This window comes from Cnephaeus nilssonii (assembly GCF_951640355.1).
Source record: "Cnephaeus nilssonii genome assembly, chromosome: 19".
Classification (NCBI taxonomy): Eukaryota; Metazoa; Chordata; class Mammalia; order Chiroptera; family Vespertilionidae; genus Cnephaeus; species Cnephaeus nilssonii.
In genome coordinates, this window is record NC_137090.1 from 3409748 (window position 1) to 3437528 (window position 27781).

At 61.5% G+C, this 27781-nt stretch overlaps 1 protein-coding gene across 3 annotated transcripts; it reads right to left on the reverse strand.

Moving 5' to 3' along the window:
- Positions 1-2564: 2564 nt before the first annotated feature.
- LLGL2 (LLGL scribble cell polarity complex component 2) lies at positions 2565-26246 on the reverse strand. 3 transcript variants are annotated; one of them, XM_079798369.1, is made up of 26 exons: positions 25055-26245; positions 22187-22280; positions 14779-14876; positions 13578-13659; positions 13240-13355; positions 12678-12836; positions 11017-11179; positions 10729-10861; positions 10369-10423; positions 9659-9813; positions 8290-8507; positions 8140-8207; positions 7889-8042; positions 7699-7803; positions 7223-7515; positions 6982-7132; positions 6479-6629; positions 5649-5765; positions 5362-5528; positions 4771-5035; positions 4395-4548; positions 4075-4103; positions 3537-3584; positions 3326-3368; positions 3147-3208; positions 2565-2902 (listed from the first exon to the last, which is right to left on the reverse strand). In XM_079798369.1, the coding sequence occupies exons 1-26, from the start codon at positions 25159-25161 to the stop codon at positions 2895-2897; spliced, it is 3195 nt and encodes a 1064-aa protein (XP_079654495.1). In that variant the 5' UTR covers positions 25162-26245; the 3' UTR covers positions 2565-2894. The 3 variants fall into 3 exon arrangements, with proteins under 3 accessions (XP_079654495.1, XP_079654494.1, XP_079654493.1); XM_079798368.1 differs by having other exon boundaries at positions 3170-3208; positions 25055-26244; XM_079798367.1 differs by lacking the exons at positions 2565-2902; positions 3147-3208; positions 3326-3368; positions 3537-3584; positions 4075-4103 and having other exon boundaries at positions 4115-4548; positions 25055-26246.
- Positions 26247-27781: the final 1535 nt, after the last annotated feature.

The window sequence follows — 27781 nt, forward strand, 5'->3', positions numbered from 1 at the left end:
GCTTCCAACCTTACCCAATGGTTGTTGAGGGCCGGGACCCACTTTGAACCTCACCCAATGGTTGTTGGTCAGATTGAATTCCTTGCAGGCTGCTGGATTGAGGCTGAGGGAGAAAAGACAGACAGACAGAGACAGACATTGATGTGAGAAACATGTGCCCCAACTCGGGTAGGAAATTGAACCTGCAACCGAGTGACATGCCCTTGACTGGGAATCAAACCTGTCTGTGGGCTGATGCTCTTACCACTGAACAAAATTGGCCAGAGCTGTCAATTACATTTTTAAAAATAAACTTTTTAGTTTGGAATAATTCTAGATTTACCCACAGTTGCACAGTGAGTTCAGGGTTCCTGCGCACACGTCTGCACAGCTAGTCCCTCCTGGTGTTCACAGCTCCCATAACCGCGGCGCCCGCACCGCTAACAGGTGGACGCTGGTGCAGGGCCTGAACTGGACCATAGACTTCGTGTCGCCTAGTCTTTCACCGATAGCCCTTTTCTGTTCGGGGATCTAACCCGAACCCCGCACTGCGTTTAGCCCCGTCTGTGCAGTGTCTCTCAGTCGTCCTTGTTTTTAATGACCTTGACGAGCTTGGAGGGTGCTGTGTGGGGCGAGGCTACAGCGTTTGGACAAGTTCAAGCCTCGGACTGATGAGAGGGCACAGTTCTCTCATGGCCACGTGCAAGGCCCAGCTTGGAGGGCAGAGCCTCCCAGCACAGTGATCGCCAACAGCTGGAGTTGTCAGCGTGAACCTGTGGTCTGAACACGTGGCCCCACGTGCCTGAGTGATGTGGGCTTGACAGAGTTCAGATGCATGTAATTGAGTAGATTGGAAACCCACGAGAACGTTGTAACCACGCCCTTACTGTGCCTCGTGGCATCTGCTATAAAATAAAGACACGGCTTACAGGCCGTGGCACTGTCACTAGCTCTCCATCAGAGAGGACAGCGTCCCACCCAGGCCCAGCTTTCCTCTCTCGTCTGTCCTAAGTCCTTCACCGTCCCCTCAGGCTCACCCTTGGCCGTGCTGGCTCGGCACAGTCCACAAGTATTGTGGACGCCTGCACCCTGTGCCCAGCCCTCTTCTCACTCCACCCTCCTTCCTTCCAGAACCATCTCCTCCTCTCCGGCCTCACCCACCCCCCGTCAATGACTTCCACTCCTTTGGTTGGGTGTTTCCTAGGAGCCAGGTGCTGTGCGATGATGTTACAGACTCTTCGTTTAATCCTTACCGCCCTCTGAGGCAGCCCTATTATTCTGCCCCAGTTTACAGAGAAGTAAACTAAGGCCCAGGACTGCGGCCATTTACCCAAGGTCATACAGCCAATCACTGGCAAAGCCAGTGTTCAGTGGTGGGTCTGCCTGGCTTCCAAGATCCAAGTCTCTAGACCAGGTGTCCAGCTGCTCTGGAACATCTCCACGGCCCTGGAATGGGCAGTGACCCCCTCGTCCCCTCATTCGCCTTCTCCATGGCGCTGTCAATTCAACCTCTCAACTATCTCCATTTCGCCCCTACCGTCACCTCCCCCCGGACTGCGGCTGGAAGGACCCTTAACTCGCCTCTCCGTGCCACCCCAGCTCCATGAACACACTTTCCAGAGAATGCCAAGCCCTTCCATTTGTGAGCAGCTATCAGCAAAAACCGTTGATCTCACACTCTCAGTATGAGGATGTTTTCTTAGAACTGAAATATGCCAACTGAAATAATAGCCGACATTAGCTAATATTTCAAAGCACAGTGTACTTAAGACAAAGCTCATCCTTAATGAGTGCGGATATAAATCCATTGTCAATGAGCCTGTGATCTTTTCAGGAGTTCGTGTGTGTGTGAGAGAGAGAGAGAGAGAGAGAAAGAACATCTTGTTCAGCCTGATTAGCCAGATCCTCGCTGCTACTGCGAAGCTTCCTGAGCCCCGAAGTGCTGGCTGGGCCATGTTCTCTGAGTTCCTGGTGCTTATGGTATTACCATTATCTTCAGTTCTCGGCTTCTTGGCAGGAACCTTCATGTCACTTGTTCATTTGTGTGAGTTAGTTTAGCTAACCAGATTTTTGTATTTATTATTTATTTTTTAAATGTATTTTTATTGATTTCAGAGAGGAAGGGAGAGAGAAAGAAACATCAATGATGAGAGAGAATCACTGATGCTGCCTTCTGCACGCCCCACACTGGGGATTGAAGCCGAAGCCCGGGCATGTGCCCTGACCGGGAATCGAACCGTGACCCTCCTGGTTCGTAGGCTGACGCTCAACCCCTGAGCAACACTGGCCAGGCTGGGTGTCTTCCCCTTCTGACAGCAAGGGGACTCCCTCTGCCCTGACCCAGGGATGTGGTCAGACAGACGCCAGATGGTTAACTCCTGCCCTTTATTCCCGAAGACAGAAGCACGGCAGTGCTCGGACACCCAGGGACCGTTAGCTCTGCTTCAAATGCCGAAGCAGCGGATCCTCCCGAGCGCCAGCCTGGTCCCAGGCCGAACCCCAGGGCCCGAGGCGAGGAACCAGCTAATGGTTTTATATGGGAATTTTATGCATAATTGAAAAATTAAGGTCACTGGACCAGTGAAGAGGTAATAAGGTGTTTATTAAAAACTTTTTCACCCAGAGGCAGTTAAAATTTATAATTTAAAACCCAGCCCACTACAAAAAGCAGGGGGGAGGGGGATGATAAAAACTGTGCAACATTGACAAAAGGACCAAGACAGACAAGGCCCGGGGAGGGACAGCCCCGAGGCGGGGTCCCTCCTGTCCCGAGGCCAGGAGCAGCAGCAGAGTGGAAGCTGAGGGAGCCCCCAGCCTGCAGCCCGGCCCGGGGCATGGGCCTCTCCAGGTGGGCAGTGCCCGGAGGAAGAGCCCTCAGTAGTGTGTTCACCGCACAGCCTGGGCACCCGGCCTGCTCACTTGGCTGCGGAAGGAGAGAGTGACGGCACCTCAGGTGTGACATGGGCAGGATGGGGCTCCGTCATGGACCCTGAGCCCAGACTTGGAGCTTTCCAGGACAACTGGGGCATGTGTCAGGGCTGGACGGACGCTTGGCCAGTAGGATCTTGGGGATGGGGCTCTTCCTCCCACCCCTCCCCAGGAGCATGCCCTCCCAGCCGCCCCCCACCCCACCCCACCCCACGCGCAGCAGTTCTCAGGGCCCCTACCTTCCCCATTGCTGAGGCTGTACCTCATGGCCACTTGCTGGGAACGCCAATCGCCGTAGCTCCTGCATGGGCAAAGACAGGGCAGTCACCTCCACGGGACTGGGGGTGGCAGACAAGCACACTCATGCTCGGCGCTCTCCTGGCACCGGGGGCCCACCCTGCAAGCGGCAGTGACTCACCCCCGGTCTCCCTCCAGTGTGCTCTGGATCTCCTTCAGGACCCCTGGGGAAGGGAGGCTGGTGAGGCCAGGGCGGGGCCGCACGCAAGCCTGTCTCTTCCTCTCACTGATGGGGTGCTGGGTGGGTCTGCCCCCCTCAGTTCCACCCTGGCCTTCCAAACTCCCCGCAAGGAACATCCCTCCTGTCAGCCCCCAACTCCCGCCCAACTCACTCTCATCATTGAGCAGAGCATGCTCCATCACGGGGTCCGGCCTCTTCTCTGGAAGGTAGAGGCCAGGTTAGGAGAGCCCCGAGCCCAGGGCTGGAGGGGAGGCTGTTTCTACCCCCAGCTTGAACACACACACACACACACACACACACACACACACACACACCTGTTCCCCTGGGGTCTCCTCTCCTCCTTCCATCCCATACACACACACACACACACCCACACCTGTTCCCCTGAGGTCTCCTCTCCTCCTTCCATCCCATGCATTCGCGCGCGCGCGCGCACACACACACACACACACACACGTTCCCCTGGGGTCCCCTCTCCTCCTTCCATCCCATGCATTCGCGCGCGCGCGCGCACACACACACACACACACACACACACACACACGTTCCCCTGGGGTCCCCTCTCCTCCTTCCATCCCATGCATTCGCGCACACACACACACACCCCTGTTCCCCCCTCTCCTCCTTCCATCCCATGTCTGGGCCTAGGCTTGCCCAGGTGTGCTCACACACTCCCCTGGCCGTCTTACCTTCTCCATCACTCTGGCTCCCTGAGTTCCTGTGGGGGGAGAGAGGGTAAAGATCGGCGGCACTAGGCTCTCCGCTCTGCCCATGAGGTCAGCTCACCTGGCCTGCCCTGAGCGGGGGGCGCCTGGGAGGGAAGCCAAGCCCCTTCCAGGGTGGCAGCTCACACGGGAGGAAGGGGCATACGAAGGGGGACAAAGAGCCAGAGCCAGGAGGGGGGCTGAGCTCACAGGGGAGGGGGGGTGTGGCAGCTCCCAGTGGGCGCATCAGGAGGGTGAGGGTGAGGGTGAGGGGCTGAGGCCAAGGCCACCTGCCCTTTACCCACCTGGCGCGGCCCAAGGCCTTCTCAGGGCCTGACCCATTGCGGGGACGACTGTGGTTCTTGGTTTCCGCGGAATCCACCAGACACCGGGGCTCCACCAGCCACTTGGTGGACAGAGAGAAGCGCTCAAACTCCGAGGGCGAGATCAGGTAGAAGCCTGGGGGGTAGAGACTAGTAGGCGAGGCCAGCCTGGTCTCTCAGGACCTGCGGCTGCCGACAATGGGGCTTCCAACCAGGGACAGTGGGGCCAGAGCTCCCCTCAAAGTGCCTGGCCTTGGCCGCACCCCCTCGGCTGCCCTTCCCAGCAGCCCCTGCAGCACAGCGGGAGCCCCTCGCCCAGCCCGGCTCGCAGAGGCGGGACGAGCCACCACGTGCCCACCTTGGCCGTGTTTGGTGAAGACGCAGGAGGCGATGCCGCTGACGTCCTCCCGGCGGATGCAGCTGTAACGCACCTGGGGCTTGAGCAGGGGCAGCGAGACCACCTGGATGTCGCCCAGGTTGGTGAGGACAGCCAGGTGGTGCTCCCCGCGGTCCTCGGCTCGGCAGCTGCTGAAGTGGGCCACGCTGACCCGCCGCACCCTCGAGCCCTCCAGGGCCGTGAGCTTCAGCTTCAGCTTGGCACTCACCTTGGGCAGGGTGAACACCTGGGGCACAGGGCGGCGGTCACTCCCACGGCCAGGCCCACGCCCCGCTCCCCTGCGTCCATCGGGTGCTGGGCCACTTCCTTCCACGTCTGCACCTTCTGTCCCTCCCACAGACAGGTCCTGCTTCAGTGTCCCCACCGCGGAGCTGGGCCCGGGGACGCCACAGACCCCTCTTCCTTCCTGGTGCCTCTGCAGCCCTTACTGCACATGCCAACTGCACACACAACTGTGGGCGAGTCCCAGCCACTGTCATTGTGCCCGCGGTGTGAGCCCCTGGATGGCCCGAGGGTTCCCAGGACCCCCCCCCCCCCCCCCCCGTGCAGCACCTTGAACTGCTCCTCTGACACGACAAGCAGCTGGTGGCTCCCCTGCATGTCCGGGCTTTTCGACAGGTCGTGTGCGACTTCCAGGGGCTCGGGAAGGGGCACACTGTGTCCGTCCAGCACCAGGATGCCCACGACAGGCGCTCGGTGCATCAGCTGGATCTCCTTGACTACGGGAGGAAGCAGGCGGGCGATGGGCTGGCGGGCGGGCGAAGGGCGAGGCCGGTGGCACCGCCCTGTCCCAGCCAAGGCAGACAGCACCCTCCGCTCTCCCCGTGCTCAGCGCTCACCCTGCTCCGCCCGCACGGGCTCATCCATTCTCCGCTCGGCCGGGGGCACACGCAGGGCAAAGGCATAGACGGTACCGCCGTTGGTGCCGGCCCACAGAGAGGGGCAGTGGCGGGAGCCTGCCCAGAGGCAAAGGTTTACATGTAACCCTGGGTCTGGAGGTCAGGTGGAGCCAGGTGGCCTAGGCTTACGTCCTGGCCTTTCCAGTCACTTGTGTGACGCCAAGGTCAAGTCAGCACACCCTGAGCCTCACTCCCCTCCTCTGTGAAAGGAAGCTGCTGTGGGCTCTGCCTGCCTCCAGGGTGTAGATGGGGAGAAGGCTCAGCAGGCTCTCTGACAACCGAGGCCCTAAACACTGATGGTTCTGAGCCTGGGACAGCCGGCCCTTGCAATACAGGAGGGGACAGCCCACGCCCCATCCGTACCCTGGCAGGAGGGGGCAGGAGGGGTGGGGGGGGGCAGGAGGGGTGGGGGGGCAGGAGGGAGCAGGAGGGGGTAGGGGGGTAGGGAGGGGAGGAAGGGGCAGGGGAGAGACAATGAGGGAGCTTGTGTAGGCCCGTGGCGTAGCAGCAGGCATGTCCCACCCCCACAGCCATTCTAGGAAGACATTCCCCCATTTTACGGGGGACAAGCTGAGACCCATCTTCTACACAGCGGTGGAGCCCGGACAGGAAGCCAGGACAGAGGGACCTGGAGGCCCAGGCGGGGGAGGGAGAGGCAGGCCCTGGTTCCACCCGCTCACAAAGGGAAACCCCTCTTAGGGGCCCCCCAACCTCCCCTCATGCCAGGGGGGCGCATGCCTGGGCCCCTCCCACCCGGGCTGGCTACTCACTGTCCCTCAGGTAGGTGTCGGCGAAGTAGAGGGTCCGGACGAAGCCTGTGAAGGAGTCCTCCGCCGTGCGGGCCTCGATCTTGCGCTGCACGGGCGCCAGCTCCATGTTCTGCAGGCCCGTCCGCTCCGTCCGGCAGCTCCGCTCCGGCACCTGCGGGGGTGGGACCAGCCTGAGGGTGGGCTCTGGCCTGACCTCCCTGAGGCATCTACTCTCAACGCCCATCATTCTAGGGGGAGACTGGTCCCAGCTCACGCCACTCCCTGCCTGGGAACGTTACTGAGGACTTGACCCTAAGGTGCTACAGTCATTGCCTCTTACACTTGGGGAGGCGGAGGCACAGAGGAGCAGTCTGACAAAGCTGAGGCCACGTAACTGGTGGGCAGTGGGCAGGATGGAAGCCTATTGGTGGGCCCAGGGCCTGTGCTTGCAGCCAAAGCAAGCGGGAGCGAGGGGCAGGCCGGCTCGCTGCTGGCTGCCCCCAGCTCAGCCCGTGTGGCCTCACCTCTCCCGGGGACCCTGCGGGCCGCCGCTTCTGGCTGGACACCCGACTGCGACGCATCCGGCGGAAGGACTGGCGCAGGGACTTCTTTAGGGACTTCACGCGGGACAGGGGGCCCTCTAAGGCCAGCTGGTCGCTGGGGTGCAGGGTGCACCTGGGGGGGGACATCAGGCCATCAGCACGGCCAGGGCCCGAGGGTCCTCGCCAGGCCCCAGGCCCCCGCCACCGTGGGCAGCCTGCTCACTTGACAAAGACCTGCCGCCGCTGCTGGTGGTCAAAGAGGCCAAAGCCGTGGCTGGTGCCAAAGGCCACGAGCCGCCACTCGGAGTGCAGAGCCAAGGAAGTGACCACCGCCGGGGGCTGGCACTGCACCAGCACGAAGGGCTGGAAGCCGGGCTCGAAGCGCACGGGCCCCGGGCGGGCACACAGGCGCTCGTGCCCCTTCCAGCGGTAGCCCTCCTGGCCCTGCAGCAGGTCAGCCTCCACCTGCTCCACCACGTGCTCTGCCTCCTCGTCGTTCAGCTCCAGCACCAGCACCTGGATGGGATGGCAGGGGGCTGAGCCAACCCAGCACCCTGGGACAGCACCTAGGGGTGCGGGCGGGGGCCGGCTCCTGTCCTGCTGCGCCCTCATCCTGAGAAGGAAGCCCATGGGCCTGGACATCACCCCGAGTCACCTGATCACTCCTCCCCCTGCTCCCACCCCATCCCAGCCTGCTACCTGCCCTGCCGTGCCTGCCACAGCCAGGTAGCCGCTGTATTTGCAGAGGAAGATCTTCTGGATGCCCAGGCGGGGGTCGTCACTGTAGGGATCGAAGGAGCCCACCTAACGGAGAGGAGGCCCACGAGTGGCCATGAGCACCGGGCCCAGCCTGCCCCCGCCCTCCTGGCGCCCAGGCTCCTGGACTCACCTTGCGGAGCGGGGGCCACTCATCCTCGCCCTGGGCGTTGAGGTGCTCACTGGGCTCCGTGTCGGTGAGGAACACAGGGACCGTGCTCAGCTTGTAGAGCAGCCGCAAGCAGACGCCCGAGGCGTCCCAGAACCGCACGGTGCCATCCTCGTGCCTGTGGGCAGGGCCGTGAGAAGGACGCCGGGCAGTGCCAGGGCTGCTCCCCCCCGCACACCCGACTCTGCAGGAGGCGAGCAGCACAGGTCACCTACCCCGTGAGCAGCAGGTCTCTCTGGGGCGGGGTTGGGGCCAGGCTGGTGCCGCCGTCAATAGGCCATTCCTAGAGGAGGAGACGAGGAGTGCGCGCGGAGCTTGGCTCCCGGGTGGGGCTGGGCCGGGGCGGGGGCGGGGGCGGGACCTACCATGGTGGAGAAGTGAGTGTTCTGCCAGCTGCCAGCGGCGATGATCCGCTCCCACAGCTTGAGGGGGATGTTGGAGACGTGATGCGAACAGGTGATGGCGGAGCAGTGCAGCGAGGCCAGGTAGGGAGGCTGCACCGGCGGCCAGCCAGCCGTCCGCAGGTCCAGCACCACCAGCTCCTCCTCGGCCAGCACCACCAGGGCATAGGGGTCATCAAAGGCTGGGGGACAGGCCAAGGGTCAGGGGCTGCCGGAGCCAGCAGGAAGCAATTCGCCCAGCCTGGCCCGGTGGAATCTGATGCTTTAAGGGCTGGAGCCAGGGAATCTGCATTCAAAAGCAGCTCGAACTCTAACCACGTATGAAAGGAAACACACGCCACGACCACGTGGGATTGACCCCAGGTGTCTTCAACCTTTAAAAATCATCACATCGACAGGCCAACGAAGAACAGCCCCAGGACCACATGCAGAAAAAGCCTTTGACAAAACCCCAAGCCCACTCATTTATGACAAAAACTCTCAGTAAACTGGGAACAGAGGGGAACTTCCTCCACTGGACAAAGCACACCTATGAGAAAGCTGCAGCTCACAGCATCACGTGAGAAACGAAGCTTTCCCACTCAGCTCGGGAACAAGGTTCCTTTTCAGGTGCCAGCTAAGGCAGTAAGGAAAGGAAACACAGGTGTGAGGACTGGGATGGAAGAAATAAAACTGTCCTGGTTCACAGATGACAGGATCATTTATGTAGAAAATCCAAAAGGACTGACAAAAAAACTGGACCTGCTCCCAGCACCCTGTGGCAGGAGTGAGGAGTGCCCCCCCCCCCCCGCCCCCGCCCCACCTGGTGGCCTCAGGCCTGTCCTGTCAGAGTCGGGTGGAGAGAAAGCCCGCCTCCCGGACATCGCCCGCCAGGCCTCCTCTCCAGGTTTTGACAGCAGCCCTTTCTGGTCTTGCCTGTCACCCGGTTTATGAGGCTGACCCAGGGCTTTGCTGTCCTGGTCGAGCTCCAGGAGGCCGGCTCAGAGCTGGCCCCATGCTGTGCACCCTGCCCCAACCCAGGAGGTCTTCACCATGTCCACACCAGGGCCTTTTTCTCAGCTGGGTGGGCATTAAACCCAATAGTACAGAGCTGCCCATTGGAGCCAGGGAAGGGCAGAGAGCGGAGTGGGCCGGAGGTGTGGCCAGCAAGGATGGAGCCACCAGGCTGGCAGAGACAGGGAGAGAGGGACTGTGGCTGCTGCCTCAGTGGCATCCAGGGGGTGGCCGGTTTGGGGACCTCTGTGCAGGCCCCTCCTCTTTACTTACAGACAGGACGGCTGCCTACACCCCCCCGTGGCCGGCCTTCCCCACACCACTCCCTAGGCTCGCCTACCTGCCGCAGGGTCCGCCTCGGAGAGGACGGTGAAGTCGATGACACGGGACGTGAAATCGAAGGCGGTCTGCTGGCCGCTGTGGACCACGGAGATGCAGTGGCGGTCCCCGTAGCTGGCCCGAGGCATGCCGCCCTGGAAGATGGTGAAGGGCAGCCTGCAGGCACAGAGGAGCAGGGCGGTGGGCTGGGGCTCTCGACACAAGAGCAGACAGCCACTGGCTCCCCGGGACTGGCCTCTGTGCAGGGGCCGGGAAGGAGGCTCGTCTCAGGGTGAGTGACCCCTCAAGGTCCCCAGGAGAGGGTCAAAAGGCCAGACCCCCATCTCTTCTTGACTGCAGCAGCCCAGGGGACCTTGGGGGCGAGGGGGGCATGCAGGCTGTGGGTTGAGTCTGCAGCCGCTCCTGCTCCAACCAGAGCTGCCCCCTCCTGCTTATACACGGGCCTCCCTGTGTGACTGTTTGAAGAAACAGGTCTGCTGCTGACTCGGTCTGAAACCTGCCGATCTGAACACTTCCCGGGGGCAGAAGGGAGAGAAGGGGGATGTTTTCTCAGGGCCTGGCCATGAGGTATGAGCGGCCCTCTCCTTCCCTGGAGTCTGAGACCTCAACGTGGGACCCTAAGGCACAGTCCCCTCCCCCCCTCCCCCTCAGAGGCCTTCCAGCTCTCCAGGGAGAATCTGGAAAGGGCAAAGGACAGAGACCGGTACCTACCCCTGCCTGGTGGTCAGCCAGAAGATTTTGGTAATAGCTTTGCAAGGAAAGGGACCTACAAGAACAGGAATTAGCTGGAACGGGTCTGCACGAGCAGGTTCCTCACCCCACACCCTCTCCGCAGACGTATGCTCAGGAGCTCCGCCCTGAGAAAGCCACAGCAGGCGCCAGGAAACCCACCGTGGGGCTTCGGACAAAGCCGTCACCTCCCTGGGCCCCAGGTTCTGCTTCTCTGAGTGGGGTGCCTACACCTGAACGCAGGGAAGGCCGACTGGGAGCAGAGGACACTGGTTCGCACGGTAAAGGCCGTCCCAGTGACAGGGCAGGGGCAGGCCCCCGCCGGGCGGGCGGGGCACTGACCGTAAGGCACGCAGCTGCGCAGGGGCTCCCGTGGCTGGGTGTCGGGATTCACAGGCCACTGGCAGTAGCTGCCATCTGAATGGCAGCTGACAATCAGGCGGCCGTCCCGCTGCCAGCAGACACTGTCCAGTTGCTTCGGGGGAGGAAAGGGAGAGAGCGCAGGCTGGGGTCAGGGCGACGGTCCCGATACCGACACCCCCACCCCCTCCCCTCGGCCCAGGGGCTGTATGTGGCAATGGGGTCTGGGAGAGCCCCGTGGCGGCTGCCACCATCCCAGGCACCGCCTACCTGGCTGCTGAGGAAATGGCAGAGCACGCGGCTGCCCCGCAGGTCCCAGATGACGATGAGGCCCCGGCTGTAGCCGATGAGGACCTGGCTGGGGTCTCGAGGGTGTTCCTGCAGGGCCTCCACCATCTCAAACACCCGCCGCTGGCGGGCCTCCTCGGGCAACCTGGGCGAGGGGAGCACCGTTAGCCCACACCGACGTGCACCCCGGGCTCAGCTGCCCCCGGCACTCCACGTGGCCGCGGGCACTGAACGTGCAGCCCGGGAAGCTGCGGGATCACATCATCCCGGGGAGAGAGGAGCAACGCGTAGACTAGGACAGGCTGCTCTGCTAGGATGTAGATGCCGGCAGCACAGCGATAAGGAAGGGCAGCGAAGTGGTTTCTAGAAACGTCGGTGTGGTGGGCGGGGGGAAGGGAGCCCATACCGGGAGGGCACGGGGAGGCTCCGGGGAGGCGGTGGGCTCTCTTTCTCTGCCCAGGGGCGGCTGTAGGGATGCTTCCTTTACAATCCACTAACCTGCACATTCAGTTAGTGCATTTCTGCAAGGAGGTGGTATTTCACCAAAGTAAGTTCTTAAGACCCACAGAACAAAGCTCTCTGTTAGCTGGCCTGGCCTTGAGCCTTGACCCTCTCTCTCCCCTCCGTCTCTGGGCCTGGAATGCTGCTGTGAAGTCTGGAGCTGCTGCAGCCAACAGGAGGCCAGGAGGTGGCAGGCATGGGACCAAGAGCCAACACTGAGGATGGTCAGCGGGAAATGAAAACAGCCTGGACCCGGAGGGCATTGCTACGCCCAAACCACAGCCCTCCGTGCCTATGCGCAGCCCACGTCCAGTGCTGTACAGAAGCCCTGCGAGCACCAGCCTCTAGAAACGGGAGTGGGCGGTCAACTCCCTGTAGCCTTATCTGTAACGGCTCAGTTTTGAAGGGTTCTATAATGATCTACTACTTATACAATTAAACATTTTTCCCTTCACTGAAAAGTAAGCAATGTGAGAATTACACCACCTTGGAAAATACAGAGAAGAAACAATATCAAAAAGAAAAAGAGAGAAAAAATGAATAATATCAAAAGGAAGCTGTGCGGCAGGGTTGATGCCCCTCGCCCCCGGGACCTCCCTCAGACCGCTCCTTCGCGAGAGTATCACACCCGAGCCTCCCCCTCCCCCTCAGAACGGCAGGACGTTCTCCTGCTGCAACCCTCATCTGCTCCCCTCTTGACCCACACCGGACCCCCCTGATCCGCCGCCCTCTGTTGTGGACGCCACACCAAAGCTTTGGAGCACAGCTTCTGGACTGATCTCAGCACCCGGCTGTGGCTGTCAGGACCTCTGGCCACGGGGCCTGCGTGCGAACGGAAACCTACACAGACGCCAAGGCACAAGCATGGGCAGAAGCTGCCCGGCTGGCGTGGGGCGGTGTGTGTCGCGTCTGCCCACTGCGGAGCCCGGGGGTTGTGAAATACATGGCGCCAGGGCAAAGAGGCTCAGAGCTGATACATCCTAAGAATCTCCATTTGGGGGACAGGTGAGCAGCTGAGCTTCTCCTCCCGTCCGCATAGACTCCCCAGGAGAGATAAGCTCCTGACACATTCCCGGGACCAAAGGGAGAGGGTCACGCCCAAGTCAGGGGGACGGGTTCTAACAACGGGGCCGCGCGCTCACCACTGCAGCACAGCGTCCGAGCTGATGGTCCGGTCCTCCAGCGTGCGGAAGCCTGGGACCTGCACCACGAACACGCTGCCACTCTCGGTGCCCAGGTAGAGCGTCTTGGAGGAGGAGTGTGGCAGGACCACGGTGATCTGTGTGGTGCTGGGGGGAGACCTGAGAGGGGAACAGCTACCGTGAGCTGGCCGCTGCCCGGCAGGGCCCCCACGGGTGGGCTTCTGACCCCGGCTGCCCTCCCCACCCGGGGAAGGCCATTCCTAGGAAAGCGGGCTGTGCGGTCTTTTTTAACAGGGTCCAGAGTCTCGGGCCGGGACTAAGATATCGGCTACGTTCTGCCGAGACAGGAAGCAGATGGCGGAGTCTGCCCAGGAGGCAGAGACCCCCCGGGAGCCTCCTGCGCATCCCTGCCCTCTCCACCCAGAGCACCTTTGGGTGGAGCGTGTGGGCTCAGACGCCTGCTAGGATCCCCAAGGGCTCCTAGGACCTTGGAAGGGTGATCCCACCCTGGGGCTGGGAGCGGGTCAGGGTGGCTGGGAGAGCGAGGGGGCCGAATCCTTACCCTGGGGGGCCCCGCAGCGTGAAACTCTCGTCTTCCTGCAGCTCGGACACCCCGCCTTTGACCTTCAGGCTCCACAGGTGCAGGCTGTTGTCGTCCAGCAGGGTGACCAGCTGGCACTAGGGAGGGGACGGGGCAGGAGCGTGCTGTCTCACTGACCCGGGAGCGCCAGCATTCGTGTGGCCTTTACACACCAGGGCGGTCTCAGAGAGCCCCAAACCCAAAGGCCCCCTACTCTTAGGGGGAAGGGTGGTGGGCCCAGGTCCTCCCATCAGCACCACACCCAGATGCTTGTCTCCTTCTGAAGATGTGGGAGTAAGAAGGGCGCGAGGGGCCCTCACCTGGCCAGGCAGGAAGTAGATCTGCACCACGGCGTTGTTCTCCCTGTGCAGCCCCATGAACTCCACCCCGGGGGCGCCGTAGCTGGGAGCGGCAGACTCAGGAAAACCTCCAGAAGGCAGACGCCACCCCTCGCCTGCCCGGGAGCGGGGACTGGGCCCCCGTGGCAAGGCGTGTAGCACACGGTGGCTGGCCCTTTCCCCGGACAGCAGGCCTGGGGGGAAGAGGCTGGCCCTGGCCAGTGACCTGACCCCTGAGGGACGGAACAGCCGACCAGGGAGAGCTTTCCCAGCCAGGCAGGTGGGGGTGACTGTAGGGGTGACCCCTTGGCAACGTAGGCTGCTCAGCGCCACCTCCCACCTCACCCCTACCCTGCAACCTGAGCTGCAACAGACCCATCAGCTGCCACTTGGTGGCACCTGTGAGAAGCCGCGGGTACCCCTGGGGGCCCAACCCCAAGAGCTGTGACCAGGAGCCTGGGCAAGGGGATTGGTCACCAGGATATGGCCATGGCCTGGCAATGATTAACCGGCCGAGGGAGGGCTGAGCCAGCAGTGGGACTGCGCCCCTGCCCTGCTGTGTTTACACCACCTCCAGCCCAGCCCCGTGGCTGCAGGCACCCAGCCTTCCCGCCTCTGCTGGGCAGAGAGGGCGCTGGCTCACCCTGGGGGCTCACCCTGGGGGCTCACCCTGGGGGCTCAGGTTAGATGGGGCAGGAGTGTGCCGAGGTTTGTAGCCCAGACGGCCTGGCTGAGCAGCGACCCTCTGTCCTGGACCCATGGCTGCCTCTGAAAGGGCCCAGAGCTAAGGCTTCGGACAAAAGACGACCCAACCGGAAACTACCCAGCCTCAGCCAGGGCGGGCCGCCCCCGCCAACCGGGAGTCCACTTTACTCGCGTGTGTGTATGTGTGCATGCGTGTGCGGGGTGTAGAACCTGGAAGAGCGGCTCCCGGCAGTGCTCTCTGGTTTGCAAAGAGCCCGGGGCCAGTCCACTGACTCCCACTGGGAAAAGCTTGGCCCACCACCTGCCTCCTCGGACTGCGTTCAGGGCTGACTCCTGAGAGGCTATTTGGGACACCCCTGAATAAGAAGGGCCACCCCAACTTGCTTTGTCTCTTTCTTGGAGGGCGGGGTCCTCGCCCCTTCCGGGGCTTCCCAGGGCGGGGGGGGGGGGGGGGGGGCTGGGAGCACGGAAAGGATACAGCTTGACGGCTCCGGAGCGGGTGCCGATGGCCAGGATGCGCAGGGAGGGGCTGTAGCCGAGGGCGCTGGGCTGGTGCGGAAAGCCATGCTCCACCGTCTGCAATGACAGCCACACGGGCCTACAGACACGTCCGAGAAGCCGCAGCACAGAGCCACCCCAGCGGGAAGGGGCACCGAGTCCCTTCAGGGCACCGAGTCCCACCCAGACACCCATGTGTGGACCATTCCGTGCGCCCTCCCCCCCCGCCCCTCAGCCCATGTCTGACCCTGTCCTCGGCCACCTGACCATCCATCCCGGGAGCTCATTCTCCCTGACACACACACTGGCCACTTGGTCTCCAGGAACTCTGTTCCTCCACCAGGTGTACTGTGGGCAACCCCAGCCCTCCGACGGGGGGTGCAGGAAGCTTTGGGGGCCTTGGCACTGGGGTCCGAAGGAAGCCACGGTGGCCCTTCCCAGCCCTGACTGCCCAGGCTCCCCCAGCCCTGATGTCTGCTCTGCCCAGGGCCCTCCTAGCGCGGGGAGCTCTCCGTCTTCCCAGAGAGGAAGCTCCCAGGTGCTGGTGCAGGCACGTGCTTTTGCTCATGTCTCAGGACAGAAGTAATACGCATTACAGAAAACAAAAATAACCTGCATTCCTACAACCGGAAGTAAACCGCGCTAACATCTGTGTGTGTCTGTCTCCTGTGCTTGTGAGTGATGCGTGTGTCATGCCTTAAAACACAGAGACCTGCCCTAGCCGGTTTGGCTCAGTGGATAGAGCGTCAGCCTGCAGACTGAAGGGTCCTGGGTTCAATTCCGGTCAAGGGCATATCCTCGGGTTGCGGGCTCGATCCCCAGCATGGGGCGTGCAGGAGGCAGCCAGTCAATGATTCTCTCTCATCATTGATGTTTCTCTCTCTCTCTCTCCCCCTCTTTGAAATCAGTAAAACAATATTAAAACAAAACCCACAGAGGCCTAGTTGGGGCCATACCACCTGATACCCCTGTACCGGAGTAGCCCCGTAGCCCGTTTCCTCCTGTAGCCAGCCCAGGTTGTCCAAGCACTGAAATGACCCGACGGCGAAGAACATCCGCTGTGGAGGTGCCTAACTCACCAGGCCTCTGTTGTTAAACATTCTTAGTTTCTAGAGGTTCTGCAATTGCCACTTGACCGATGGCCCCTCCTGGACGCCCATCTTCGCCTGCAGCTCTGAGCATTCCCGCAGGCAGAGGCGCCAGGGATGGAGTTCCAGGATTTAAAGGGACGGAGAGAAACCCTACAGATTGACTCGGACAAACCACCTCCGGGAAGGCTTCTGTTGTTTCTCTATCAGCTAAGCCTACCCTCACCTCCCCCGCAGGGGACACTGACCCCGCAGACCTAGATGACAGCAGGCAGAGGGAGGCAGCACCTGCTTCCAAGTCTAGTTATTTCTTCCGGTTGAAACCACGGAGACGGCCCTGCAGGAGAAGGCCGCTCTCCCTGGGCCCAGGGTTCTGCTCTGGGCTTCGGGTGGCTACCCAGTCAGGCCTCAGGGGAACAGAGAGAGAGGTAAGCCCTGCTGACAGCCGAATGGTAACTTAGCAAACTCGACGGCTGCCTGCCTGCTGTCCAGTCCCGTGGTCCATGGTCGGAGGCCCCATGCTGGGGGCAGGCCAGGGAGCAGCTCCAAAGGGCCTTTCTGGGGACACCCAGGTGTGGGAGGCGTCCTCAGGCCTGGCTCTTTGCCCTGAAAATGGCTGGGAGGGCAGCAGCGACCCAGCAGGAGCCCCCTGGCCGCCCAGGTCCCGTTCAGCTATGTAGAAAATGCAGAGCCTGGAGGAGCCTTGGGGAGATAGTGAGTGTCTGGAATGCAAACATTTCCCAGGAAAAGGAGGGCAGGGCACACGAGGGGTGTGGGGACCAGCTTCCCCAGGGGCCCCCACTAGGCCGCAGCCAGAGCTCGGGAAGACGCTCCTGGGACGGGAGCATTCTCTCAGAACCACGGCGGCAGCAGCTCGGGGCCAAAGCCGCTGGGGTTTGGAGGACTCTGTGGGCAACGTCCTGCAGGAGCCTGGTGGCCAGTAGGCGGTCTTTACCCCGTGCGACAGTCGCAAGGTGACACTGAGCACTTGCAAGGTGGCTAGTGCCACCAAGGGGCAGAATTCTTAATTTTATTCTATTTTAATTAACTTGCATTTCAGAATGGATGCTCACTTCAGTTAATAGAAAACTTTGTAGGAATTTTCTTGAGTTTCAAAGCGACAGGGGCTGGAGTCGGGCAGACCACGCTTTGGATCTTCTTTAAAAAAATATATATTTTTTTATGGATTTCAGAGAGGAAGGGAGAGGGAGATAGAAACATCCATGATGAGAGAGAATCATTGATCAGCTGCCTCCTGCACACCCCACACTGGGGATCGAGCCTGCAACCGGGCATGTGCCCTGACTGGGAATTGAACCCTGACCTCCTGGTTCATAAGTCAGTGCTCAACCACTGAGCCACGCCGACTGGGCTGGGTCTCCTTTCTCAACTGTAAATCTTCTAGCTCTAAATCCAGACCACATATTTCCAAAGAAAATTTAATGTCCAAACTGAGATGTGCTGTGAGGGTAAAACACACCTGGGATTTCAAAGACTTTTTAAAAAGTCTCATTAATTTATATTGAAACAGCATCTGGAATAAAATGGGCTAAACAGAATTTATCATCAAAATGAATTCCACTTGTTAAAAGAATTTTGTGGTGGGCCTTCTAGAATATTTCAAATCACATATGTGGCTCTTAGTGTTTTCCTCTTGGGGCCAGAGCTGCCCTACACGAGGCCGCCTCAGGCCGCGGGCAGGTAGTCCCTCCGGAGAAGGCAGCCTGCAGCTTCCGGTCAGGCTCGCAGCCCTGAGAACACAGGCTGACTCCCCGGGGGCAGTGCTCCGGGCACCTCCCGGTCCCTCCTACTGCGGAGTGGTCTCCTTTTCCTAACCCCGAGGGCCACAAATGTGGGGCCCACCATTCAATCACTCCTACTGATTCCGCATGTCCTTTAGGGTCCTGGGGTCACTGTGCTACCCCTCCCTACCCCCTATTCCATAAGCCGACCTAGACAGACAGGGACCGAGTCAGCTCACTAAGCTCTGAACCTGCCTCTGCCACTAGAAGGCGTGTGGACTTGGGCAAGCCACTCGGCCTCTCTGAGCCTCATTTCACACCCGATAAACGGGAGGATGCCAGGGTTGTCCTTGGCCCGAATACAATGAACCTTAAGATGCACCTTAAGAAGACCACCTGCGGCAGCCGGAAGGCTCAGCTCACCCCACGGAGCACACAGGCCCTGCCACTGAGGCCAACGTCCTTCCCAGGCTCTCCTCGTCCCCTGTATCCCTCAGGGGTCTTCTCTAAGTTGACAACTCTGGGGGGACCAAGGCTCCCTTAAGAACAAATAAGGGGCCTGGCCGGTGTGGCTCAGTGGTTGAGTGTTCACCTATGAACCAGGACGTCACAGGTTCGATTCCCGATCAGGGCATATGCCCGGGTTGAGGGCTCGATCCCCAGTGTGGGGCGTGCAGGAGGCAGCTGATCAACGATTCTCCCTCATCATTGATGTTTCTATCTCTCTCTCCCTCTCTGAAATAAATAAAAATATATTTTTTAAAAACACACAAATAAGGGAAATTTCACAATGACCCTACTTGGCCAGGGGCCAAGAGAGTGGGTTCAAAGGAGAATAGTGTGGTGACGGGGTTCCCCTGGTCCCAGGGAGGGCAGGAGCGGTGGCAGTACCAATTCAACATGCGAACAAGGCCCCCAAACCCCTGAATAAGGCAAAGCTAGTCCTGCCTCAGAGACCTGGGCTAGGCAAGGAGGTGTGGCCCCCAGGGCAGGTATGAGAGGTGGTGGTGGTGGGGGGGGAGGGTTGTGTTAGGAATCAGGAAGGGACTTGGATTTGGGGAGAGGATCGAGCTCAGTAAATGGAGGTGACAGGGTGGAGCGGGAGCAGGGCGGGTGAAGGCACCTCTGGCCCGTGTCCAGCTGTCCCCTCAACCTCAGGTGCCCTGCCCACTCCTTGGCTGTCCCTCCCTGACCCTCCCAACAGCCTTTTAAGACTCAGCTTCCCCCTGGACACGCAAGTTGCCCACGGGCAGCAACCTTCCCTCCAGGTCCCCGGAGCAGGGAGGGTAGATGGCCTGCGGGGCAGGGGGGGTGGGACAGCAGGCACGGATTCCAGGGCGGCCCTCCAAGCCCCGGACCCCAGCTTCTCCAGCTCAGGTTCAAGCTGGAAGGATGGCCAATGCCTGGCAGCCAACCTCCCCTACCCCCTGAGCTCAGCGTCCAGCCCACCTGGCCCGGCCCCTGCCCCCACCCTGCTCCTGGCTCAGGTGACCTCTGCCGAGGGAGGAGAGAACAATGAACTCCTTTGACGGAGTTGGGAAAGGAGAGATCTGCAGGAGCCGCCAAACAGCAACACTAGCCTGGCGCGGGGAGAAAGCCCGCCTGCCTCCCGCCGGCTCCGGGCCCCGTGCCAGGTTCCCGGAAGGGAGATGGCAAAGGCTCTTGCTCAGAGAGCGTGGGGGTCCTTCACCCTGCCCTGGGCAAGGGGGGACCTGTCCAAGACTGAGGCTGAGGAGTCCCCAAGCTTGGGGTGATGGGAAGGAGGGCTGCCAGGTCCATCGGGGGCACACCAGGGTGGCTGGGTGGCACTGCCCCAGACCGGGTGTGGTCAGCTCAGATTCCTGGCGGTGGCAGCAACCTGGCCTGCCCGGTGTGGCTGTCACCTGACACCAGGGGCCCAGCCATGAAAGAGCCACGACAAAACAACCGGGCCCTGGCCAGGGCAGCCAGGCAGGCACACGGTCTGTCCAGGGCCCGGGGTGGAGGGGGGCCGGGCAGGAAGGACCCAGGCACCCTTAGCAAATGGCTGGTCGGCTTCATCCGGGAAAGCAAGGCCAGGAGGGATTTGAGGACATGAGCTTCTGTCCGCTCCGAGTCACGGCCTCTCTACTGAGGTGCCCATGGGGTCCCTGGGTCCCCTCCATCGATCCTGCCAGCTGACTCGTGTCTTCCCGACAGCGGAGGACCCACCACACACCACAGACCACGGCTTCACAGGCGGACAAACGGAGGCTCAAGGGGTGAAGTTACCAACCACACAGCTGGCTGGCAGATGTAGCCGGGGGTCCGCATTCCCAGCCAGTGCCCTCCACAACGTGCCAGCCCTGGAGGCCTCAGTTTCCTCACCTGCACAATGGGAACAGCACCCATCTGTGAGTCGTCCCGAGGACGAGGCAAACCCTGGTATGGCACCCGTGTGCCAGGCCCCTCCAGAGCATTCTCTACCCAGGGCTCTGCTGGGTCAGGCCCAGACTCCCAGGTCCCAGCCTTCCTGGACTCAACAGCCCGGGGGAAGCCTGGGGAGGGACTGGTATGGGTGGAACCGTGTAGGTTCCCAAATGTTCCAGGATGTGGCCTCACCCTCCAATCCCAACCCTCCAGGCTCCACCGTTCACCCAGAGCCTAGAAGAGAGGAATCCCCACGCCCAGATTCTCCCCTTCTTCCTCTCCACTCCCAGCCCCCTCCCTCCCACCAGGAAGGCAAAGGTCTTATCTGAGATTCCCGGAGCCCCAGACCTGGGCTGTATATACAGTAGGTGCTTAATTCTTGCAAGTGAATGGAAGGAGGAAGGAATTCCAGGAGCCTCCCCTCCCCCTTCCTGACCAGGCCTGGGGATGGGGTGGCCAGGTGTGGGGACCGCCAGTTGGGGGACAAGGAGGGATGATTCCTCTACCCCAGCCGCACCCCAGCCCCACCCCGCTGAACAGTGGAACTTGGGGCGGGGGTTCATCCCTCCTTGCTAAGCCTGTTTTTCCAGTTTCCACTGAAATTGGCCACCTTTTCAGGGTGTGAGATCCTGGCGTCACCGTCACCGGGGGCATGGAGGCACATAGGGGTCACCCGGGATCCTCCAGCCGGTGCTGAGGTTCTGAGACAGGCACCCAGCAACCATGCGCTGCTCCCTGGAGAGTAACAATGGCAGGTCTCCAAGGGCCCCGAGATCCCCCAGTTCCAACACTGCACCCCATTTCCCCGAGACCCAAAAGCCCTGCCCACAGCTTCCTTCCGCCAGTGGGAGGAGGCGCTCACGTAGGGAAGCCGGGCTCTCAGAGGCCAGTGGCCTCATAGCCAGCGCCGAGGGCAGCCACACCTCCCACAGGCCCAGGGGGGCTGCCTTTGAAAAGCACACACTGTGTCTACACTTACACGGCCTAATCCCACGTGTCCCTGTAACAAGCCTGTGCTGGCCCTATGCACAGGGTCACCCGGCTTTACGTGGTGGAGCCAGATGGGGACCCCTGTCCGTCACCACCTCCTGGAGGGGTCCCCAGTCCGCCTCTTCCTGCAGCCCACCCTCTGGGGCAGAGGAAGCCTAGGCATGGAGGCCCAGGGCCTAGTCCAGGCGTCCTCAAACTACAGCCCGCGGGCCACATGCGGGTGTTTTTGCCGTTTTTTTTTTTTACTTCAAAATAAGATATGTGCAGTGTGCATAGGAATTTGTTCATAGTTTTTTTAAAACTATAGTCCGGCCCTCCAACGGTCTGAGGGACAGTGAACTGGCCCCCTGTTTAAAATGTTTGAGGACCCCTGGCCTAGATCAAGGCAGAGGTGAGAGGGGCTAATTACCCCGAAGCAGCTGCAGATTGCTAGGTGGCCCCACAGCCAATAAACCACAGCTGTGCTCCTCCTGTTTACAGCTCCCGCCTTCTCGGGCACCTGTCCCCTTGGGGGAGCCCTGAGGAGTTTCTGGGACCCTCCCTGTGATCTCAGGTGACATGTCACTCTGGCTTTGGGGGCCCTGGAGCAGGTGTGGGGTTGGGGTAGTCAAATGCCAACCCTGGCAAGTTCCCCCAGTGCCTCTCCCCACTCACCCAGGCCTGGAGCCTACAGAACAAGTTGCCTTTGCCTCTGGGGGCCACTGGAGGCAGCAATTGGAGGAGGGTGGGAACAGCCATGGCCGGTGGCCACGCCCCCAGGGACCCGGCGTCACAGGAACATTATCACAGCTGGCAGGCTTCGATATCCTTTCAACATTCCTGTCCCTAAGCCTCCTCAACAACCCAGTGAGGAGGCAGACAGGGCGGATTGTTTCATCCCCATTCCACAGGTGGGGAAACTGAGGCTGGAAGAGGCCGGGTGATTTGCAGAGGTCACACAGCCGATGAGCGGTTTGGGACAAGGAGTCCCAACTCCTGGGCACCCCACTGCCCTTCCTGGGGAAAGCCCTCTAATCAAACCCCACTTCCAAAGTCACATTCCCACAAGGCAGTGCGGGCAGTGCCCAGTAAGTACCTTCATCAAGTAAAGGCAGCCCGAGCGCCCCAGCCCCAGCCTGTGGGCGGCTGCTAACGCCGTGCTCACCTGAGCACCTGCTGTCTCCTCGTTCCCGCTCCTTACCTTGTTGAACTGGAAGAGGTCCCGCTTGAGCCTCTCCCGAGCAGGGTCATGTCCCGACCGCAGGAACCGCCTCATTTTGCTTGGCGTGCAGCCCCTGGAGAAAGACAAGCTGCTGAGCGCCAGGGTGAGGCAAACCCGCAGCCCAGTCCCTGAGCCGGACGGCCAGGCCCAGCAGGTGGCCGCCCCTGGGCCAGGTCAGCTCCGCCATCCGGCTTCCCCAAGCGCCATCTGCGCAGTGTGGTTCCTCTGGGAACCGCGCCCCATACCCAGCGCCCAGGACTGGTTAGTGCTCCAGCGCCGCTCCTGGCCACCTGTGGCCTTGTAAACCCAGCCGAGAAGCTGGGGGGGAAGCCATTTATCCAGGCTTTATAGGAACGGGAGGCCCAGAGGTTAATTAGCTTAATTGTTAACCTGATTTCTGAAAAACCATAAAACTCCAGCTAAACAGAAAGGGAAACTTCACAAGCCTCTCTCCCCAGCGGCTGGGAGGCGGGAAGGCTCAGGCTGGGAGGCTGGGCTCCCACACCGGGTGGGGGCAGGGCGGGCCGGGCAGCAGCCTCTCCGGCAGCCAGCACACCTGGGCCGCTGCCCTCTAACCTCGGGGCAGGCCTTGGCCCCTCGGCTCAGGCTGCTCCCAGCCACGGCGGCCAGGAGCCTGGGGGGGGGGGGGGGGGGAGCGCGGAGCATGCAGTCCGCCCTCCCACCACACGCCTGGGACCCACGGTGGAGCTAGGTCTGTCCCACGAGGCTGCTGGGGTCTCTGTAGCTGCGGCCCTGGCCCAGGCTTCCCGACCTGATGGGGTACGCTCAGAGAGGCCCCCTCCCCATGGGCCCAAGTGAAGCTAGTCAGAAGAAACCTACTCCCAGTAAACCAGCCCCGAGAGCGGGCCGCCCACTGGAGAATGCCTTCCCAATCCGAGGGGAAACTATTTCTGGATCATCCTGGGGGGGAGGGGGATCATCTGCGCTCCAGCTTCCGGCTTCCAGTAGCGGCCACCCACTGACCACAGGACACCAAGGTCTGTACTTGGAAACACAGGAGCCCAGGCCCACTGCGGAGACACCATGAAGGGAAGGAAGCAGGGCCAGGAGCTCGCTCTGGGGGACGGGGGTGTCCTACAGGGAAGAGAGCGTCTAAGCCGAGACTTGAAGGAGGTTATCCCCGAAGTTTCTGGCTTCTTGGGAAGTGACCAAAAAAATCAATCAACTTTGCATATGAAAGGCCCCTGTGTGGCCAGACTCAGGGCTCCCTCTGAGGCCTGACCATGGAGAGGTCACCCCACTCGGTAGACACACACATCCGGGGGCATTCCAAGTGCCACCCCAACTGGGAAAAGGCAGAGAACAGCCCTCACTCAGAGCACCAGCACTTTCTAGGGACATCACAAAGGCCGCCACTTGCGGGAGGGGGAGGGGTGGATATGAGAGGTTTGTGCCTTCACATTTTGGGGGAGCCACAGCAGAGCGGGGAGCCCCGCTTCGCTTTGGAACAGCAGGTAGTCGGGAAACTCCCAGGTGCTCACCTGACCCAAGGCCCTGAAGGAGATTCAGGGAACAAACCGGGAAAGTTGAGGCTCCTGAAACTGGGAGTGAGCAGACTCCACTCTGGGAGCCTGCAGCTTTAGCCTCCAGACAAACAGCTGAGCTGTGGCCTCAATTTCCAGCTGTGGGGGAGGCCCGGCAGGGCAGGGGGGGGGGGGGGGCGGGGAGGGTGCCCAAGCTCATAAATCAGCCACTGCAGGTCCTGGGGCTGCTCACTCTCCCCTCTCAGGCCTAGGTCATGGGTCAGAAGTCAGAGGAAGCTGGGAGTGGGGCCTGGAGGAGGCGGGGGAGGACCTGGAGGGGGGTTGCAGACTCCAGGGAGAGGCTGACCTGGGCTGTCCTCCAGACATGCAGGCCCTGGGGTGGGGACAAGAGGACACAGGGCCATCTGTGCCAAGGACCCACAGGCTCGAGGGTGAGGTGGAGGAGGTGCAGGCAGGAGGGAGGGAGACAGGATGTGGGGGTGGGTGGGAGGTGGCCCCACTCAGGAGGGCAGGGTGGACACTCCATCCATCCAAATGCCCTGGAGCACCTGCTGCCTCCCAGGTACTACACCAGGCCCTTGCGGGTTATTTTTATTACTTTCTGACATTTCGCTTAAGTAATCTCTGCTCGCTGTTAAAAAAGCAAACAAGCTCAAGGAGAAAAACCCTCCCGAACCCCCCACCCAGGCAGTAAGGTGGCCTGTGGGTACCCGTCTGAGCGCCCCTCTCCTTGGCTCTCTGTGCGCTGTGAGCGAAGCACTCCTACTGAACCCAGACCCGCGTGCTCCTCCCCCTCCCTCGGGCCTCCCTGGGAGGTGAGTGGAATATCCCCACCTGGCAGACAGGAAAGGAAGACCACAGAGGCCGGGCCGCTGGTCCAAGGTCACTGGAGAGACCAGCAGAACTTGGATTTGACCCCAGGTCTGGCGAACTCCCAAATCTCAGGGCTCTGGGAGGCAGCGCAGGATGGATGTGACGGGGCAAATGCCCAGTGACACCCCTGCAGTTGAAAGGCACGGACACGTGTGCACGGTCACGCCTACATGCCTTCCGCTCGGAGCCAACCAAGCAGCTTGGGGGATGGGGCCTGGCCGCTGCTTGTGGGGTGCTGATGAGGTCTGGCTGGGCAGGGCAGGGCAGGGGGGGGTCTTGCATGGACCTGCCGCTCACTGCGCAGGGGGCTGGGACCCCACTGGCATGCATCTGCTCCTCACTCCAGCCAACCCCTCAGTGCAGCTCCCAATACAGAAATGACTGCCCAGGTCAAGGCTTGAAAACCGCCGCCCCTTCTTGAAGTGGGACAGGCCTGGGACTGGCTGGACCCACCTTCAGTTCCACTCACTCCGGACAAGCAGTTTCTCTGTAGAGAAACTTCAGGAATCTGGGCCTGGAGGTCCCTGGTGTGGACGGGTCCTCCCTACTCAGTCCACTCGCGGGGCTTGGTACCATCGCCAATAGCCAGGGCTCAGCCACCACAGCGCATCTCCTCCACGCTGGGTGGCCGCCCAAGGCGGCTCCTCGAGGCCCAGCGAGCTGTCTGCAAAGAGGGGCACACCCCCTCCCACACAGGCCTGCTGGGGGGAGTGGAGCAATGACCAATGCCGAGTGCCTGGCGCAGCGCTTGGCACGGAGCGGGCACCGTCCTGGGATGGGGATCCAATAATGACAGACAAGATCCCTTATGTCACCAAGCTTACAGCCTTGCAAGGGAGAGTGTGATGACTCACAAATTAGTCAGCGAATGGTTTCGGGCTGGCAGAGGAATAAGGGGAGATGCTAAGTAAGATAGAGCGACCACGGGTTTGTGGTCAGAAGGACTCAGCGGCCATTCCTGTACCCGGGCCCGTGCCTTCTGCCTGGGATGCCTCCCTCCCTCCCTCGTCTCTACTCAAATGTCCCTCCCCTGACATCCTCTCTCCTACTCCCAGCTTTGCTTTCCTCCTCAGCACCGGTCACGCTGGCCTAGTTTCCTTACTGGCCTTGTTTATGACCTGTGCAACCCTCCACAGGACACGCCTTCTCACTCCCACTCGGGACTTTGCCCCCTTCGGCCCTGCGGCACCCGCATGCAGCCGGAATGAATGAACGGACGGAGGAGGGAATATCCCCGCCCAGACCTGAACAGGAAGTGGTCAGCGAGGCAGATTCAGGGGCAGGGCGTGCCAGGCAGCCAGAACCAGCTGGCAGGCTTCAGGAGGGTGAAGACAGGGAGGGCTGAGTGCGGGCAACAGGGAGAGATGAGTTGGGTCGGGAAGGGGGCCCTAGGGGGCCACAGCACAGAGCTTCAGTGTGACTCCCCTGGAACCCGCTGGCGGTCCTGGGCAGGGGCCTGATGTGGGCTGCCCGCCCCTCTCCCACACCATGTCCCCGACACCGGGCCTGTGTCGATGTCCATCTGCTCAGCCCCCACCCCAGGGCCCCTTCACTGTGGCCTCCATGTTCCTGGCTGAAACAGCTTCTTGTCCTCCAAGCAGCACATCAAAGACCGCCTTCCGAATGCCCTCGCCGCCTGCCCACTCTCACCCTCAGCACCTGACCACACCTCCTGCTGAACCCTCCGTGGACGGGGCGCCCGTTCAGCCCTGAGAATATTCGCCTCGATCCGGCTGGGCTGGCCAGGAAGCTACTGGCAAAAATCAGAAGCAACCTCAGTGGCCAACAGGGGGCCGGGGAAGGCGCTGAGCGCCACGGAGGGCTGGCAGTCGCCAAGGACGTGGAAGGCTGTGTGCCAAGTCCCCAGGAGGCGGGTGGGATCTCTTTAAGATGCTCACAGACGGGGACAAGCCTCTGGAAGGGCCACGGGGCCGGTGCTTTCCCTTCTGGTTTACCTGCCTCGCAGGCAGGGCGGGTAAGGGACCAAAGGGGAGACGGGGGACGCCCAGTGGTCAGGTGTGAGGTGGGACCCCGCCTGCTCTCTCGGGGCCTGGGTTCCTCTCCAGCCACGTTAAACTGGACAGGGGAGAGGACACCCCTTTGGATACCACCTGGGCGCAGAGGCAGGGACAATACAGGCAGGTGGAACCATATGGGACCTTGGGCTCCAGGACCCCAACAAGGACCTGGGATGCTGGCCACTTCAGTGCCGCTTCCACCGAGAGGTATGTGGGGGCAAAGACAAGTTCAGGAGCCCCCCAAGCTGCGGAGCCCCCAAGCCTGATGCCAAGGGTCTGAGGCGAAGTCACGGGGCCTGTAAGGAGGTCCGAGGATCCTGGCTTCCTGTACAGGGATGCCGCCTGCAGAGCACGACCCCTGAGGGGCTTCCTGAAAGGAACACCTTTCCAACCTGAACTTCTGAGGACTGCCCCGCGGCCCTCTGTCCCTCACCGACCGCACCCTGAGCTGCCCTCCCTGCTCGGTGCCTTTGGGGGTGGGCGCTCAGGGGTTAGGGCCGGGCCACACGAGGCTTGCTGACCTGTGGCCGATTCTCACTCGTTTTCTACACGGTCTGAGCCTGCGTGTGGAACTAGCCTGTGGGCAGCTGACCTGCGATTTCCTTCCATCCCCACTGCTCCAGTCACCCACCATTGCCGCTGGGCTCCCCACAGCCCGGTGCCCGCCGGCGGGGGGTGGGGGGGTGGGGGGGTGGGGGTAAACAGGGGAGCTGTCTGCTTAGCAACCGGCTAGCACATTCACACCCTGAGCTCCCTTCCCCCATCCTGTGTGTCCAGACCCTGCGCCTCAGGAGCTCGGAAGAGAGACCAGTAGAGGCAAAGAAGGAATCACTGCATGGGGGTGGGCTTGTCTTGGGCCCCTGTTAGAAGCAGCAGGTCCCACTGTGCCCCGGGAAGAGAGAAGGGGGTTCCCAGACTGCTTGTCCCCCACTGGCATTGTTTGGGGTACCTGGGCTAATGGGTCCCCAGGAGACCAAGGCGTGGCCACACTAAGCCAGCCCGCCTGCCCTGGAGGCGTGTGATGGGCCAGGGCCCCGGGGGCCCCTTCAGTCCCCTGGCAGTTCATTAGTCCGCGGAGGCCGTGCCAGCAGCAGGACTCTGGGCCTCTGGGGCCGAGCCACACCGTGTCCACCTGTGCGCGGGGCTCGCCAGACGCCACACAGGGAGTCGCAGGCTCT

Coding starts and splice junctions, on each gene's coding strand:
- LLGL2 (XM_079798367.1), bottom strand. CDS start 25,161: ATGGTACCAAGCCCCGCGAGTGGACTGAGTAGGGAGGACCCGTCCACA. Junction 8,208..8,289: donor ACACTCACTTCTCCACCATG/GTAGGTCCCGCC, acceptor CTCCTCCTCTAG/GAATGGCCTATTGACGGCGG. Junction 4,549..4,770: donor CTTCACCAAACACGGCCAAG/GTGGGCACGTGG, acceptor TCTACCCCCCAG/GCTTCTACCTGATCTCGCCC.